Genomic DNA, 12,407 nt, shown 5'->3' on the forward strand with positions numbered 1-12,407 from the left:
CAAAAGATGTTACGTATGAGGGTGGTCATAGCAACTTTCAGAGAAAACTGTTGCTAGGCGTGAAGCGTGCGGCGTTGCGAAAAAAAAGGAAAAGTAGGAAGAAAACGTCTAGTGTTTGGATCTTGAAAATAATGTCGCGACGACCTAGAGGAACACGAGATACTGCTAAGGATATTATTCTTGGACTAGCGTGAGTTTTCTTCAAAAAAACAATACATTTAATAGAAAACACATAAATTAATTTTTGGTTCAAAATTATTCTCTTTTTTTTGAAAACAAAACAGAATATGTTGAAAGGCATAATTTTCAAAATCCATATGTGAATTTTATTTTTTAATTAGGCTTTAATGTTTTTAATACACAAAAGTATTCATTTTTCATTTTTGTCTTCTATTTTGTGATTCATTTCTTATTAATTGAGTACACAGAGTTTGGTTTCTGTAGCTTTTGAAAACAGTGAAAAAATGCTCAGAAATGACTTATTCCATAGTCAGGGCTTTCCAATTACCAACCTTTTTTTACTCATCTAATCATTTTATTGAGCCACAAATCTTCATTTTTAAGATGTTTGATTGGGACAAAAGAGTTTCACCGTGGTTATAGCTATTTTCTTGAACACACATATTTTTTTGATGACAATGAAAAACATTATAAGAGCAGCAGCACTATTTGTGACTAATTTGGAACTAGACAACATTACTTACTTACTTAGTACTTAGGATACTTAGACGATCCGTTCTTCAGGAATTCGTGGTATTCCTGCGGATCACAGCAAGCCATTCTTTTCGGTCCTTGGCTATAGTGGACCAGGGGGTGATGACTTCTCCGTCTGCGTCACGAGTGGTTATCTCCTTTCGCAGCGAATCAGTCCATCGCATCGGCGGCCTTCCAACAGGCCTTTTCCATCCATATGGGCGCCATTCTGTCATCAACGTGGTCCATCTTCCGTCTTTCCTTCTCGCAACGTGTCCAGCCCATCCTAGTTTCCTCTTTTTCACGAAATTGAGCGGATCCCTGACTAGAGACATCGTACGAATGTCTTCTTGATGGAGATCTCGCTCTCGTTGTTGGGTGAGTGTTATCCCAACAAGCCGTCTTTCTAGGGAGGCATGTGTGATTCGTACTCGTTCGGATAGAGCTTTGGTGAATGCCCAGGCTTCTGAACCGTAGGTGAGCGCTGGAAGGACAATTGAGTCGAACAGATTCGCACGAATCTTCTTGTCGGTGATGGAGTCGGTGGTATTCTTGATTCCATTGAATGCAGCCCAGGCTGCTCGACGTCTTCGGTGGATTTCCGGCATCAAGTTGTTTTGGGCGTTGATTTGACGACCGAGGTAGATGTACTCGTCGACGTCGTCGAGCTGGGTGGTGGGGGAAGGGCTACCGAAGTAGACTTTACTGGGGTCAGCGAATCGGTTTCGCAAGACTTTCGTCTTCCCAGTATTGATCTCGAGACCTACTTCAGAGCATTTTTGTACGAGTTCTTGGAGCATTTTGCTGGCAGTATTCGGATGATTGGCGATGAGCACAATATCGTCAGCAAATCTAAGGTTCGTTAGATTTCTGCCATTCACTCTCATTCCAGGGATCGTATCGTAATCCTCAGCTTCTCCTTTCAATTCAATCCAGGAGAGCTTTCGGAAAACGTGTTCGAGGCAAGCGGAGAAGAGATTCGGAGAGATGGGGTCTCCTTGTCGAACTCCTTTGGTCACTGGTACTGTGACTGGCCTGTGGAATGGGGCAAAATTTGTGGTACAATTTTTATAACACTCTTTCAGTAGATCAATATAGGCTCCATCTGCACCTTGCTCGTCGAGACTTTTCCAGATTGCCTGGTGTTCAACACTGTCAAATGCCTTTTTGAAATCTATGAAGACAAGTGTCAGTGGGATCTGGTATTCCCTGCCGACTTCAAGAAGTCTTTGGAGCGAGTGGATGTGATCGATCGTAGAGAAAGATCGTCGGAATCCGGCCTGCTCGACAGGTTGAGCCTCATCAAGGGATCTTCGCATTCTATTCAGCAGACACTTAGTGAATACTTTGTAGAGTACGGGTAGTAGGCAGATGGGCCTATAGTTTTCGGGCATAATTTAGGGCATAATTTTCTTTTTTTTTTTTTAAGGCATAATTTTCAAAATCCATATGTGAATTTTATTTTTTAATTAGGCTTTAATGTTTTTAATACACAAAAGTATTCATTTTTCATTTTTGTCTTCTATTTTGTGATTCATTTCTTATTAATTGAGTACACAGAGCTTGGTTTCTGTAGCTTTTGAAAAAAGTGAAAAAATGCTCAGAAATGACTTATTCCATAGTCAGGGCTTTCCAATTACCAACCTTTTTTTACTCATCTAATCATTTTATTGAGCCACAAATCTTCATTTTTAAGATGTTTGATTGGGACAAAAGAGTTTCACCGTGGTTATAGCTATTTTCTTGAACACACATATTTTTTTGATGACAATGAAAAACATTATAAGAGCAGCAGCACTATTTGTGACTAATTTGGAACTAGACAACATTTCAATTTCTTAAAGCATTGTTTTTATTGTAACTCAGATTTGTATTCAGACCGTCCGGGCAAGGACCTAAAGCACCAAAAGAAGGGCATGCGGTTACACCAAAGGTAAACTATTTATCACTCGAAATTTTTCATATTTTGCATCATACTCGTTGTAATTCAATATGCAATCTTACCATTTCGTCCCAAAATTCAGACTCGTTCAAGTTCCTACGAAACGCCTGTTGTCACTCGGAGAGTTTACAGGAAAGCTCAAGTGATTGAATTGTTTTTGATTGATTTTAATTCTGAGTGAACTTAACCTTCAACAGATTTCCCTTTAGTATTACCACAGATGTCCTCTCCTTCAACTATCCTCCAAACTATTATTTCATTTTTGTTTCATTGTTATTCAGACACCTGAAAGACCCCCACGGACAGGTGACGATGCAGCATTATCACGACTGCAAAGCCAATTGGCTCAGATGCAGCAACAGAATCGAGACCTAGCAACCGCAGAAAAGGTATGACAGAGTGTAGATGTTATAAACTTCCCTTCAAAGTATTGTAAAGTACTAATTTGTTAAAGAAAATGCATTCTTATGTTTCAGGCTGCACGAAAACGTTTAGAGCAAAATCAAGACGCCTTGCAAAGACGTCTTCAAAATAATGAGTCTTCCGGGGTTCAATCAAGAGATTTTGATGATATTCGGAGACAAATGAATGGCGTGGATGCAAAGGTATAAGTTAAAGGGAAAATTTGGTTTAACGCTGTTAGTTAAAGATGAAGTTATGTATCAAATACATATGTAATGCTTCCCAAACTTAGATTTTTTTTCATTGAAAATTACAGTTCCTGCAAGTTCTAAATTTCCAGGATAATAAGCTAATTTCTACTAAACTCTTCAATTTGCTAAATTGTATCGTTGAAAAAGTACAAATTTTTGTGAGCACATCACTAATTAGAAAGAATCAAGTGAAAATGCAATGCCCCATGTTGATTCTAAAAAGTTCTACAAAAACACGTTTTTAGTTAATGATAATGAATAATGACATATCGGGCCTTCGCAACTCAATGGATCGTCAGGTCACAGACCTTATGCACATTAACAATGAAATGAAGAGTCGTCCAGTCGTGGATCCATCCGTAATAATGTGTTTTTTATTCACAGAATAACTTTTTATATTGAAGAAAATATCAAATGCTACATCTCAATTAGACTCTAAGCTCCGCGATATGCACAATCAGGTTATGGACTTGACAAAAAACTTGAGCAAGGAGCAGCGAGATAGAGAAAAGGATTCGAAGACAGCTGGGGATGGGTAATCTAAAATGAAGTGTTAACATTTTATTCTTAAAACATATTTTTAGTATTCAACGCCTTCAGGATATGATTCGCCAGCAAGACCTTGCTCGGCAAGATATAATGAATAACCTGTCGAAAAAGGGGGACGTTGATAAAGAAAAATTGAATGAGGAAACCAGAAGGCTCAATGATAAAATCAACTTGATTACATCGGAGGTCACAAAGAAAATGACCGAAAACCAGCAGAAAGCTAAGGATGACTTCAATTCTAGGATATCGGTTCTTGAAAGTGTGAGTAACGCATGAAAATTATTTGCAACTCTTTGCTAAACGTTTTTTAAAGATGATCCGTGCACAGTCAGAAAGAATTGTTGCAAATGAGAACGAGATGCGTCACAGTTTCGAAGCAAAACTTGCCGAGCTCTCCGGGCAATTGGAATTGGCAATGAAACAAATAACAGTTGGTTTTTTACAGAGAAAAATGACAAAACTTGATTTTAGAGTGAAAAGGCAAAGCAAAAAGAACGATTTCAAAAAGTTAATGAAGCACTGGCAGCTCTTGAACATCATTTGGAGCTGGGAAATAGTAAGATTGACAAGCTAATGAATTCAGAGATTCAAGCAAGGTGAAACGTTAATTTTTGAGCAGAGTTGGAACAATTTCATTTCAGAAAACTTCATGAGAAAGGATTGCTTGCAAAAATGACAGATATTGAAGACCGAGTGAATAATTACGTGGGAGGAATGAACAAGTCAATAGATGAGATGAAAAATGGAAAGAATAATGTTCACATGCCAGCACTGGATACAGATGCGGTAGGTTTAGATCATGCACTAGAAACAAACTATTGATAGAAAAACTTCTTTAAGTAAAAAAACTTCTAAAAAATTCTTTAGCTGTTATTTTCTTAACGAATTCACTATTTAGCTACGTCGAGAAATGGAGGCTATTGCTGCTGATAAGAACAAGTTGAGCATGGAAGGACTTTTGAAACTGGAAGAGAAAATGAGCCGTGTCCAACAAGGTAACTATCACATGCGGTTCCGTTAAAAAATATTGGAAGGGGGGACAGATAGCTCAGTCGGTAGTGGTGGCCGCTAGCAGTCTGGAGGTCACGAGTTCAAGTCCGGCCTCACCCCCTAGGTTCACCCAGCCTCTATTGGGAAGTGAAGCAATCCACGACTGGATTATCGGCCACAGTCCCCGGCTAGGACGTGGCTTAAATTACAGCCCAGAGGGATCACCACCAGGCAGTGTACCTGAATCCCAGATCCGCAGTGCATAGCACTTGAAGAACGGATCGTCCTTTAATCCTTTAAAAAAAAAAACGTTGTTCGCACACTTGTAGAAAAGCGCATCAGATAATTATTCAACTTATTCAGCCTCATTTCACTTCTTCGCAGTGATTAATTTTAGTTTTGCATTGATGTCTAAATATTTTACAAAAACTAAAACTTTTAAGATTTAGTTCAATACAAATTTCTGAATATTTTCAGGTTTCTATCACGATAGAAAAGAGATGACCCAACGAATGACCGATCTTGGAGATGGGGAACATGTCAATAAGTATTCATCATATAAGAATGGTTTCAATCATATAATTGCTTTAGGATTCGTGCTCAACTTAACAAGATGGATGCTTTGCAAGAGGACATGGAAAAGGCTCAAGACAGAATACGAGACAAAGTTGAACGCCAGATACCTCAAGATGTAGGTTTAGCAAAATTTTAAAAGTGAAAAAGTTTTTATAGCTGAACGAGTTGTCTGCAAAAGCAGACAACATTAAACACCAGTTGAATACGAGAATTGACAACGAAGAGGAAGAGAGGTAACATATATTTTTTATAATGCACCTCAAACAGTATTATGAAATTTTTGTAGATATTTGGCAATCAAGGAGCTTCAAGAGGCGTTCACAACACTGCAACAATCTCAACACACAGGTGGAAAAACAGCTGCATCGTCAGATCAACAAGTATTCCAAAAAAATGAGATAAAAGATTATAGTAATTGTTTCAGATGAAGCGAGATGTCGACGAATGTAAAATTGCAATTAAAAAACTAGCTGAGTCAGTTACAACCGTGAAGAATGTACTAGACAAGAAAATCACGGATGAGACTAAGAGGGTAAATTCATTTACAAGTTCATGACTGACAAGGGAAGGCTCTGAATTCGTTATCGGAGTTCGTTACGCCACTGTATACATTCGATAGAGAATGGTTACAGATGATCACTCCAAAAAATTTAGCTGCTTCAGAGCAGGTTCGACCAAGTTACGACACTTTGAAGTTACCGAAAAAAAAATCCTTGATGCCCCCTTTGCCCCCTTTGAACCCCCTTTGAAAAAACCCCTTTGAAAAAAATCTAAAATTTTCACTGAAAAATTGTTTTTCTGAAAGTTGATAAAAATAGTTGTAATCGATTTAAAATAGTAAAAAACATATATTATACACGTTTTAGCTCATCAATCTCAAAAAAACCCTTAAAATAATCTACATATCCTGAGAAAAATTCCAAAAAGTAGATGTTCATGTAGATCAATTCAAGCGTTTTTTGAGAATAATGAACTGAAACTTGTATGGTATGATTTTTCTATCATTTCCAACTGTCTGAAAACGTTTATATAAACTTTTAGAAAAACAATTTTTTTTTGAATTTTTTGGAATTTTTAAAAAGGGGTATTTTGGCACTTTCAAAATGTCGTAACCTGCTCTGAAGTCGTCGTAACCTGCTCTGAAGCAGCAAAATTTTTGGAGTGATCATCTGTAACTATTCTCTATCGAATGTATATAGTGGCGTAACGAAGTCCGATAACGAGTTCAGAGCCGTCCCTTGTGAGATTAAAATCGGATAAATGAGTTATGTACTTACTCAGAGATTCAGAAATAAGTATACGAAAAAATGTTTTCTGAGCAAACCATTTATATTTATCTAGTAGCCGTACTTCCGGAAAACTTATTTTTTAAATTCAAAATGATAATTTATTCTAAAATTTTAGTTTATGGTCACTGCAAACTTTAAACAATTTTTTTTAATTTTGGTACTGTCACATAAATTTTTTTAAATGCCATTTTTATTGTTCATTTCACATTTTGGATTAGAAAGGAAAATACTAACACTTTGCTGTTTTGCAATTGAAAAAGTCGCAGAATTGATGTGATTAAAAAATTATTTATTAACAAAAGTGAAGCTTGTTAGAAATAATTTTCTCAGTTTAACTATCCCCAATATACTGTCATTCTCACAACTAATTATAATTTCAGAGAGAGGATGACGTCAGTTCGATAAGAAGGCAAATGAGCTGATCTCATTTCCCAAGTCGCAAACTTTACAAAAAATTCCTACTACAGAAAGTTACATTTCACATTACTCTCTTTGTCCGTTTATCAATAATAATTTCAACATCGTTCTCATCGGTGTCACTTCATGGCACTATGTAGTTACCTCAGCAACGCCAACTTTTGCTCACGAGAATAATTTTGAACCGAACGTTTTCAACTTCATTCGGGCATTGCGTTTTTGTTTTCTTTTGAGCTTTGTGATTAAACTTAATAAAATTTTTAAATTACAATTTCCCGTTTTTTATCCTTCTCTAAAAACCGTGTGATCGTTTGTTTTACATATGCCTTGTCTTCACCAGGGTTTGATCTTGTCAGATGAAGATATTCTCCTTATGAATCAAGAAGCAATTCAGTTTTCATCGGGACTTGTTTCGGAGTGGTTTCCGGCCCATGAGGTACTTATAGGAACTAACAAAAGACTCTTATTTAATTAACTCATTTATTACGAGTGATTCAAGGGAAACGCCTTGAATCACTAACACTCAAACATTCATTTAAACGTGCCACCGTCGGGCACGTGCTGTGGTGGTGAAGACGGTGAAGACTGACGAATAGGCCAATGTGCGCGGTGCCATGATGACAAGAGTACGGTCGCAGTCGTTGTTGTATGTGTCGTGGCGAGACCTCATGCGCCTTGAATCGTCCTTTTGGTGGTAGTTTGAATCGGGGTTTCTGACGCCGTCTTTCTGCATGGTTGTTGCCGTTGATTGAAGAGATGATGTTGAGTGCTGAAGAGCAAGTGTTACGTAATAATATTGAATTAATCTTTACATTTAATTCTCTTGTTAATAAATCTTTATATTTATTAATAAGTCGTGAGCGAGTGAATCTTTGTATTCACCGACTTTGCGACAGGACTTGCAAACTGTACGAAATGTTCATAATTTTTTACAAATTTTACTGATAATTTAATAAATACCTGAAAGCAGGGGTTTTTCCAAGTGTGACAATAACTTTTAGAAACATTATTCATTTTATAACAATGCAACTAATTGAGAGGTGTCTATCAGTAACGCGCATTCTGCAATGTCTTTTTCTTCAACTAGATATTAGTTTTTTTAGTGAAATAAATATCATTACTTATATATAAAAAAATACATGAGGGATGTTACAATTGTAGTTTGTAGTCTGTGACGTCACACTTGCAAGGTGTTTCCGGCTGTTGAAGGGATTGTGGGTTGGGGTTAGTGGTGGGATATGGTCGGGATACTGTAGTAGTACTGTAGGGGTACTGTAGGGTTACTGTAGGATTACTGTAGTTTTGGAAAAATTGACTTTTTGTCTTTTGAAGTGATATTGGTTTGAGGTTAGTGGTGGGATATGGTCGGGGTACTGTAGTAGTACTGTAGTAGTACTGTAGGAGTACTGTAGGATTACTGTATTTTTGAAAAAAATTGGCTTTTCGTCTTTTGAAGTGATATTGCTTTGGGGTTAGTGTCGGGATATGGTTGGGGTACTGTAGTTGTACTGTAGAGGTACTGTAGGAGTACTGTAGGATTACTGTAGTTTGGGAAAAATTTACTTTTCGTCTATTGAACGGATATTGGAAACTTTGAGAAAATTCCGGAATGCTCCAGAACCTTCTGGAAAATTCGAGAAAATTCTGGAATGTTCCAGAACCTTCTGGAAAATCCGAGAAAATTCTGGAATGTTCCAGAACCTTCTGGAAAATTTGAGAAAATTCTGGAATGTTCCAGAACCTTCTGGAAAATTTGAGAAAATTCTGGAATGTTCCAGAACCTTCTGGAAAATTCGAGAAAATTCTGGAATGTTCCAGAACCTTCTGGAAAATCCGAGAAAATTCTGGAATGTTCCAGAACCTTCTGGAAAATTCGAGAAAATTCTGGAATGTTCCAGAACCTTCTGGAAAATCCGAGAAAATTCTGGAATGTTCCAGAACCTTCTGGAAAATTTGAGAAAATGCTGGAATGTTCCAGAACCTTCTGGAAAATTTGAGAAAATTCTGGAATGTTCCAGAACCTTCTGGAAAATTCGAGAAAATTCTGGAATGTTCCAGAACCTTCTGGAAAATTTGAGAAAATGCTGGAATGTTCCAGAATCTTCTGGAAAATTCGAGAAAATTCGTGGTGAGACCCTTCGTGGTGAGACCCTTCGTGGTGAGACCCATCTTGGCGAGACCCATCTTGGCGAGACCCATAAGTTTTGGCGGGAAATTCAAATTTTCTGATAAAAAATTTTGGCGGGAAATTCAAATTTTCTGATAAAAAATTTTGGCGGGAAATTCAAATTTTCTGAGAAAAATTTTGGCGGGAATTCAAAATTTCTGTGAAAAATTTTTGCGGGAATTCAAAATTTCTGTGAAAATTTTTAGCGGGAATTCAAATTTTCTGTGAAAAATTTTGGCGGGAATTCAAATTTTCTGTAAAAAAATTTGGCGGGAATTCAAATTTTCTGAGAAAAATTTTGGCGGGAATTCAAAATTTCTGTGAAAAATTTTTGCGGGAATTCAAAATTTCTGTGAAAATTTTTAGCGGGAATTCAAATTTTCTGTAAAAAAATTTGGCGGGAATTCAAAATTTCTGTGAAAAAATTTGGCGGGAATTCAAATTTTCTGTGAAAAATTTTGGCGGGAATTCAAAATTTCTGTGAAAAATTTTTGCGGGAATTCAAAATTTCTGTGAAAATTTTTAGCGGGAATTCAAATTTTCTGTGAAAAATTTTGGCGGGAATTCAAATTTTCTGTAAAAAAATTTGGCGGGAATTCAAAATTTCTGTGAAAAATTTTGGCGGGAATTCAAAATTTCTATGAAAAATTTTGGCGGGAATTCAAATTTTCTGTGAAAAATTATAACGGGAATTCAAGTTTTCTGTGAAAAATTTTGGCGGGAATTCAAATTTTCTGTGAAAAATTTTGGCGGGAATTCAAAATTTCTTTGAAAAATTTTGGCGGGAATTCAAAATTTCTGAAAAAAAAATTCTGGAATGTTCCAGAAGTTTATAGAAAATTCGAGAAAAGTCTGTAATGTTCCAGAACTTTCTAGAAAAATCGGGAAAATTCTCGAATGTTCCAGAATTTTCTAGAAAATTCGAGAAAAGTCTGGAATGTTCAATTCCCTGAAAAAATTCAAGAAACTTCTGCGAAGTTCTAGAACCTTTCAAGTTTTGATACTCCTAGAATATTCTGAAGTTTTAAGAAAAAAAAAAAACAGAAATTGTTATAGATAATTTCCAAAAACGCTCGCCAAAAACTTTCGGAAAGGACTGGAAAAAGTCTCATAAAAGTTCCAGGAAACTTGAGGTTTTAAAATTGTAATTGCTTAAAATTAAGTATATAATATTTATGTTGCTCGAAAACTTCCGGAAAACAAGGAAAAAAACGTTCCATCTGCAGTGAAATGCTTAGAAATTTCAGAATTTGATTTTAATTTTGAGTACGCCAGTCGGAGCACGCGCTTCAGCGCGTGCGAACGGCTGGTTATATATATAAATATTATCGAAAAATACGATCGCAAGTTTTTCTCATAATTTATTTTTGATCTACCTCGTTGACTAGGCTCCTCCCGTTTCTTCGATGAGACAGCCACAGCAAAAATAACAACGACCACAAGATTAGGGGCAGAGTCAAGTTCCAAAAGGAGGTCATAAATTAATTATGAGAAAAATTTGTGATCGCATTTTTTTGATAATAGTTCAAAGTGTACACGAAAAGAATTCATCCAATACAATAAATCACTGTCTGAAACGAGAAATATATTGATAATGATTGTAATTATTAAAAACGCTGTTCCACAATTGAATTTTGCGATAATGATCGATAATTGCACAAGCCACTAAACCAGGAGATGTCTGAAAAATAAACAACAATTACAAAATTTTAGTCAAGAGTAATTTCTACGAGAAATTGAAAAAAAAATCAATTCATTTTGAAATGAATTCATTGGCCGAACTTTGCGCGATTTTTCACTTGTTTTTGCAGTGCCAATAGTATTAAAAATTTTGCAATTTAATAAGTTTACCTACTCTTTCAACTTTGTAAAACCCGTTCAACAAATAACTGCATCCGATGACTTTTCCTTCCAGTCGCCATCCAATCTGTACAGTTCCAAGAAGAGAATCAACAAATGAATTCAATGGCTCTGGTTTTTGGATTAGTTTCAGATCATCACAATTCCATTGAACTGGTCGCCAGCAATCCTGTAGCTTGAAAAAAAATTCATCGATTTTTATCAATAGAACATCCATTTTATTATTTGAGCAAATTATACCTTTTCCATTTCAAAACTCTACATATTTGAAAATTTTCCTAATTTCAATTTTCAATAATTATTTATTACAGATTCTTACCAAACCATATAACGGATCCTTTTTGAATGCATCTAACGATAAATCTCGTAGAGATTTCGCCATTTTTGAAGAAAAAAAATCGTTAAACTCTCAAAACGTTTTTTAAGGGAACAATTGAATAAAAAAAATGGAACAATACAGCCACGAAACATATGCAAATCATAAAATATAAAATCCCGAGAACAGCAAAAAAATGTTCGGCGGTTTTCCTTTTCTTTTTGATAGTGGTCATGTTTGGTTGTGCTGAATGTATTTTGACATGCTCTCCGTTCAACTTCCTAAATGTTTAATATGTAAGAAAAAGTTTAATTTTAAATGAAAGTTCAATTGCCTTTAAGGAAAAATTAATTAGAACAAAAAAACTTTGATTATTCCACGTTGCATTTGGAGAATGTTTTTTTAGTTATTTAAAAAAAACACGTAATTAATCAGCCGTAACCATTCTTAAAATGGCCAATGAAAAACAACAAATTAATAAGTATTATGCCATAGTCATTGGTAGTTGCAGGAAAAATTTGCAATACCTGTGAGGTCACATACCTGTTTACTGATCAACTGCCCTTGAGTGCAACTAGGTCCGTTTTCATAATTACAGCATACCCTGAATGTAAAATTGGCAGTGCCAATCACTTTTTTCACTTTTTTAAACTTTAAGGTGTGTTTTTATGAGTGGGTATTCTCTTCTTTTATAATAGTCTAAAATAAAAATATATCATGGGTCCAAAATACTCCAAATTTTTCGAAATAAATATTATTTTAATTGTCCGTAAAAGCTTTGGACAACTTTTTTCAAACCTATAATCTCATTCCGTATACCTTCAAGTGTGTACCTGAATTGTGTTTACTTATGTTAGAACCTTTTCGTTTGCTCATTCAATTTTTTATCGTGTTATGAAAATATAAATCTTCTTACCGATCCTGATATTTTATAATTATTTTCCAAAGACTTCAA

At 35.7% G+C, this 12,407-nt stretch overlaps 2 protein-coding genes across 4 annotated transcripts; one reads left to right on the forward strand and one right to left on the reverse strand.

The window, feature by feature from the left end:
* Window positions 1-131: 131 nt before the first annotated feature.
* On the forward strand, window positions 132-7,114 carry C24A3.1 (the record flags this gene model as incomplete). Of its 3 annotated transcripts, NM_001373404.1 has the most annotated exons (18): window positions 132-190; window positions 2,572-2,626; window positions 2,718-2,777; window positions 2,917-3,024; window positions 3,112-3,240; window positions 3,534-3,647; window positions 3,693-3,823; window positions 3,873-4,098; window positions 4,151-4,267; window positions 4,309-4,433; window positions 4,479-4,623; window positions 4,736-4,832; window positions 5,305-5,374; window positions 5,419-5,518; window positions 5,560-5,636; window positions 5,690-5,783; window positions 5,828-5,935; window positions 7,073-7,114. In NM_001373404.1, 18 exons carry the CDS (start codon window positions 132-134, stop codon window positions 7,112-7,114), a joined length of 1,857 nt encoding a protein of 618 aa, NP_001360672.1. The 3 variants fall into 3 exon arrangements, with proteins under 3 accessions (NP_001360672.1, NP_001360671.1, NP_001360670.1); NM_001373405.1 differs by lacking the exon at window positions 2,718-2,777; NM_001373406.1 differs by lacking the exons at window positions 2,718-2,777; window positions 2,917-3,024.
* A 3,705-nt stretch (window positions 7,115-10,819) lies between these two features.
* C24A3.9 (N-acetyltransferase domain-containing protein) lies at window positions 10,820-11,579 on the reverse strand. Its single transcript, NM_001038438.2, has 3 exons — window positions 11,456-11,579; window positions 11,132-11,311; window positions 10,820-10,957 (listed from the first exon to the last, which is right to left on the reverse strand). The coding sequence occupies exons 1-3, from the start codon at window positions 11,516-11,518 to the stop codon at window positions 10,841-10,843; spliced, it is 360 nt and encodes a 119-aa protein (NP_001033527.1). The 5' UTR covers window positions 11,519-11,579; the 3' UTR covers window positions 10,820-10,840.
* Window positions 11,580-12,407: the final 828 nt, after the last annotated feature.

Source organism: Caenorhabditis elegans, chromosome X (genome assembly GCF_000002985.6).
Source record: "Caenorhabditis elegans chromosome X".
NCBI classification, from domain to species: Eukaryota; Metazoa; Nematoda; class Chromadorea; order Rhabditida; family Rhabditidae; genus Caenorhabditis; species Caenorhabditis elegans.

Bases quoted from the DNA above. Each gene is read 5' to 3' on its own strand.
- C24A3.9 (NM_001038438.2), bottom strand. From the start codon at position 11,518: ATGGCGAAATCTCTACGAGATTTATCGTTAGATGCATTCAAAAAGGAT. The intron at 11,312-11,455 runs GTAAGAATCTGT...TTTTTTTTCAAG, and splicing joins AGGATCCGTTATATGGTTTG to CTACAGGATTGCTGGCGACC. The intron at 10,958-11,131 runs GTAGGTAAACTT...TTTATTTTTCAG, and splicing joins GGTTTTACAAAGTTGAAAGA to ACATCTCCTGGTTTAGTGGC.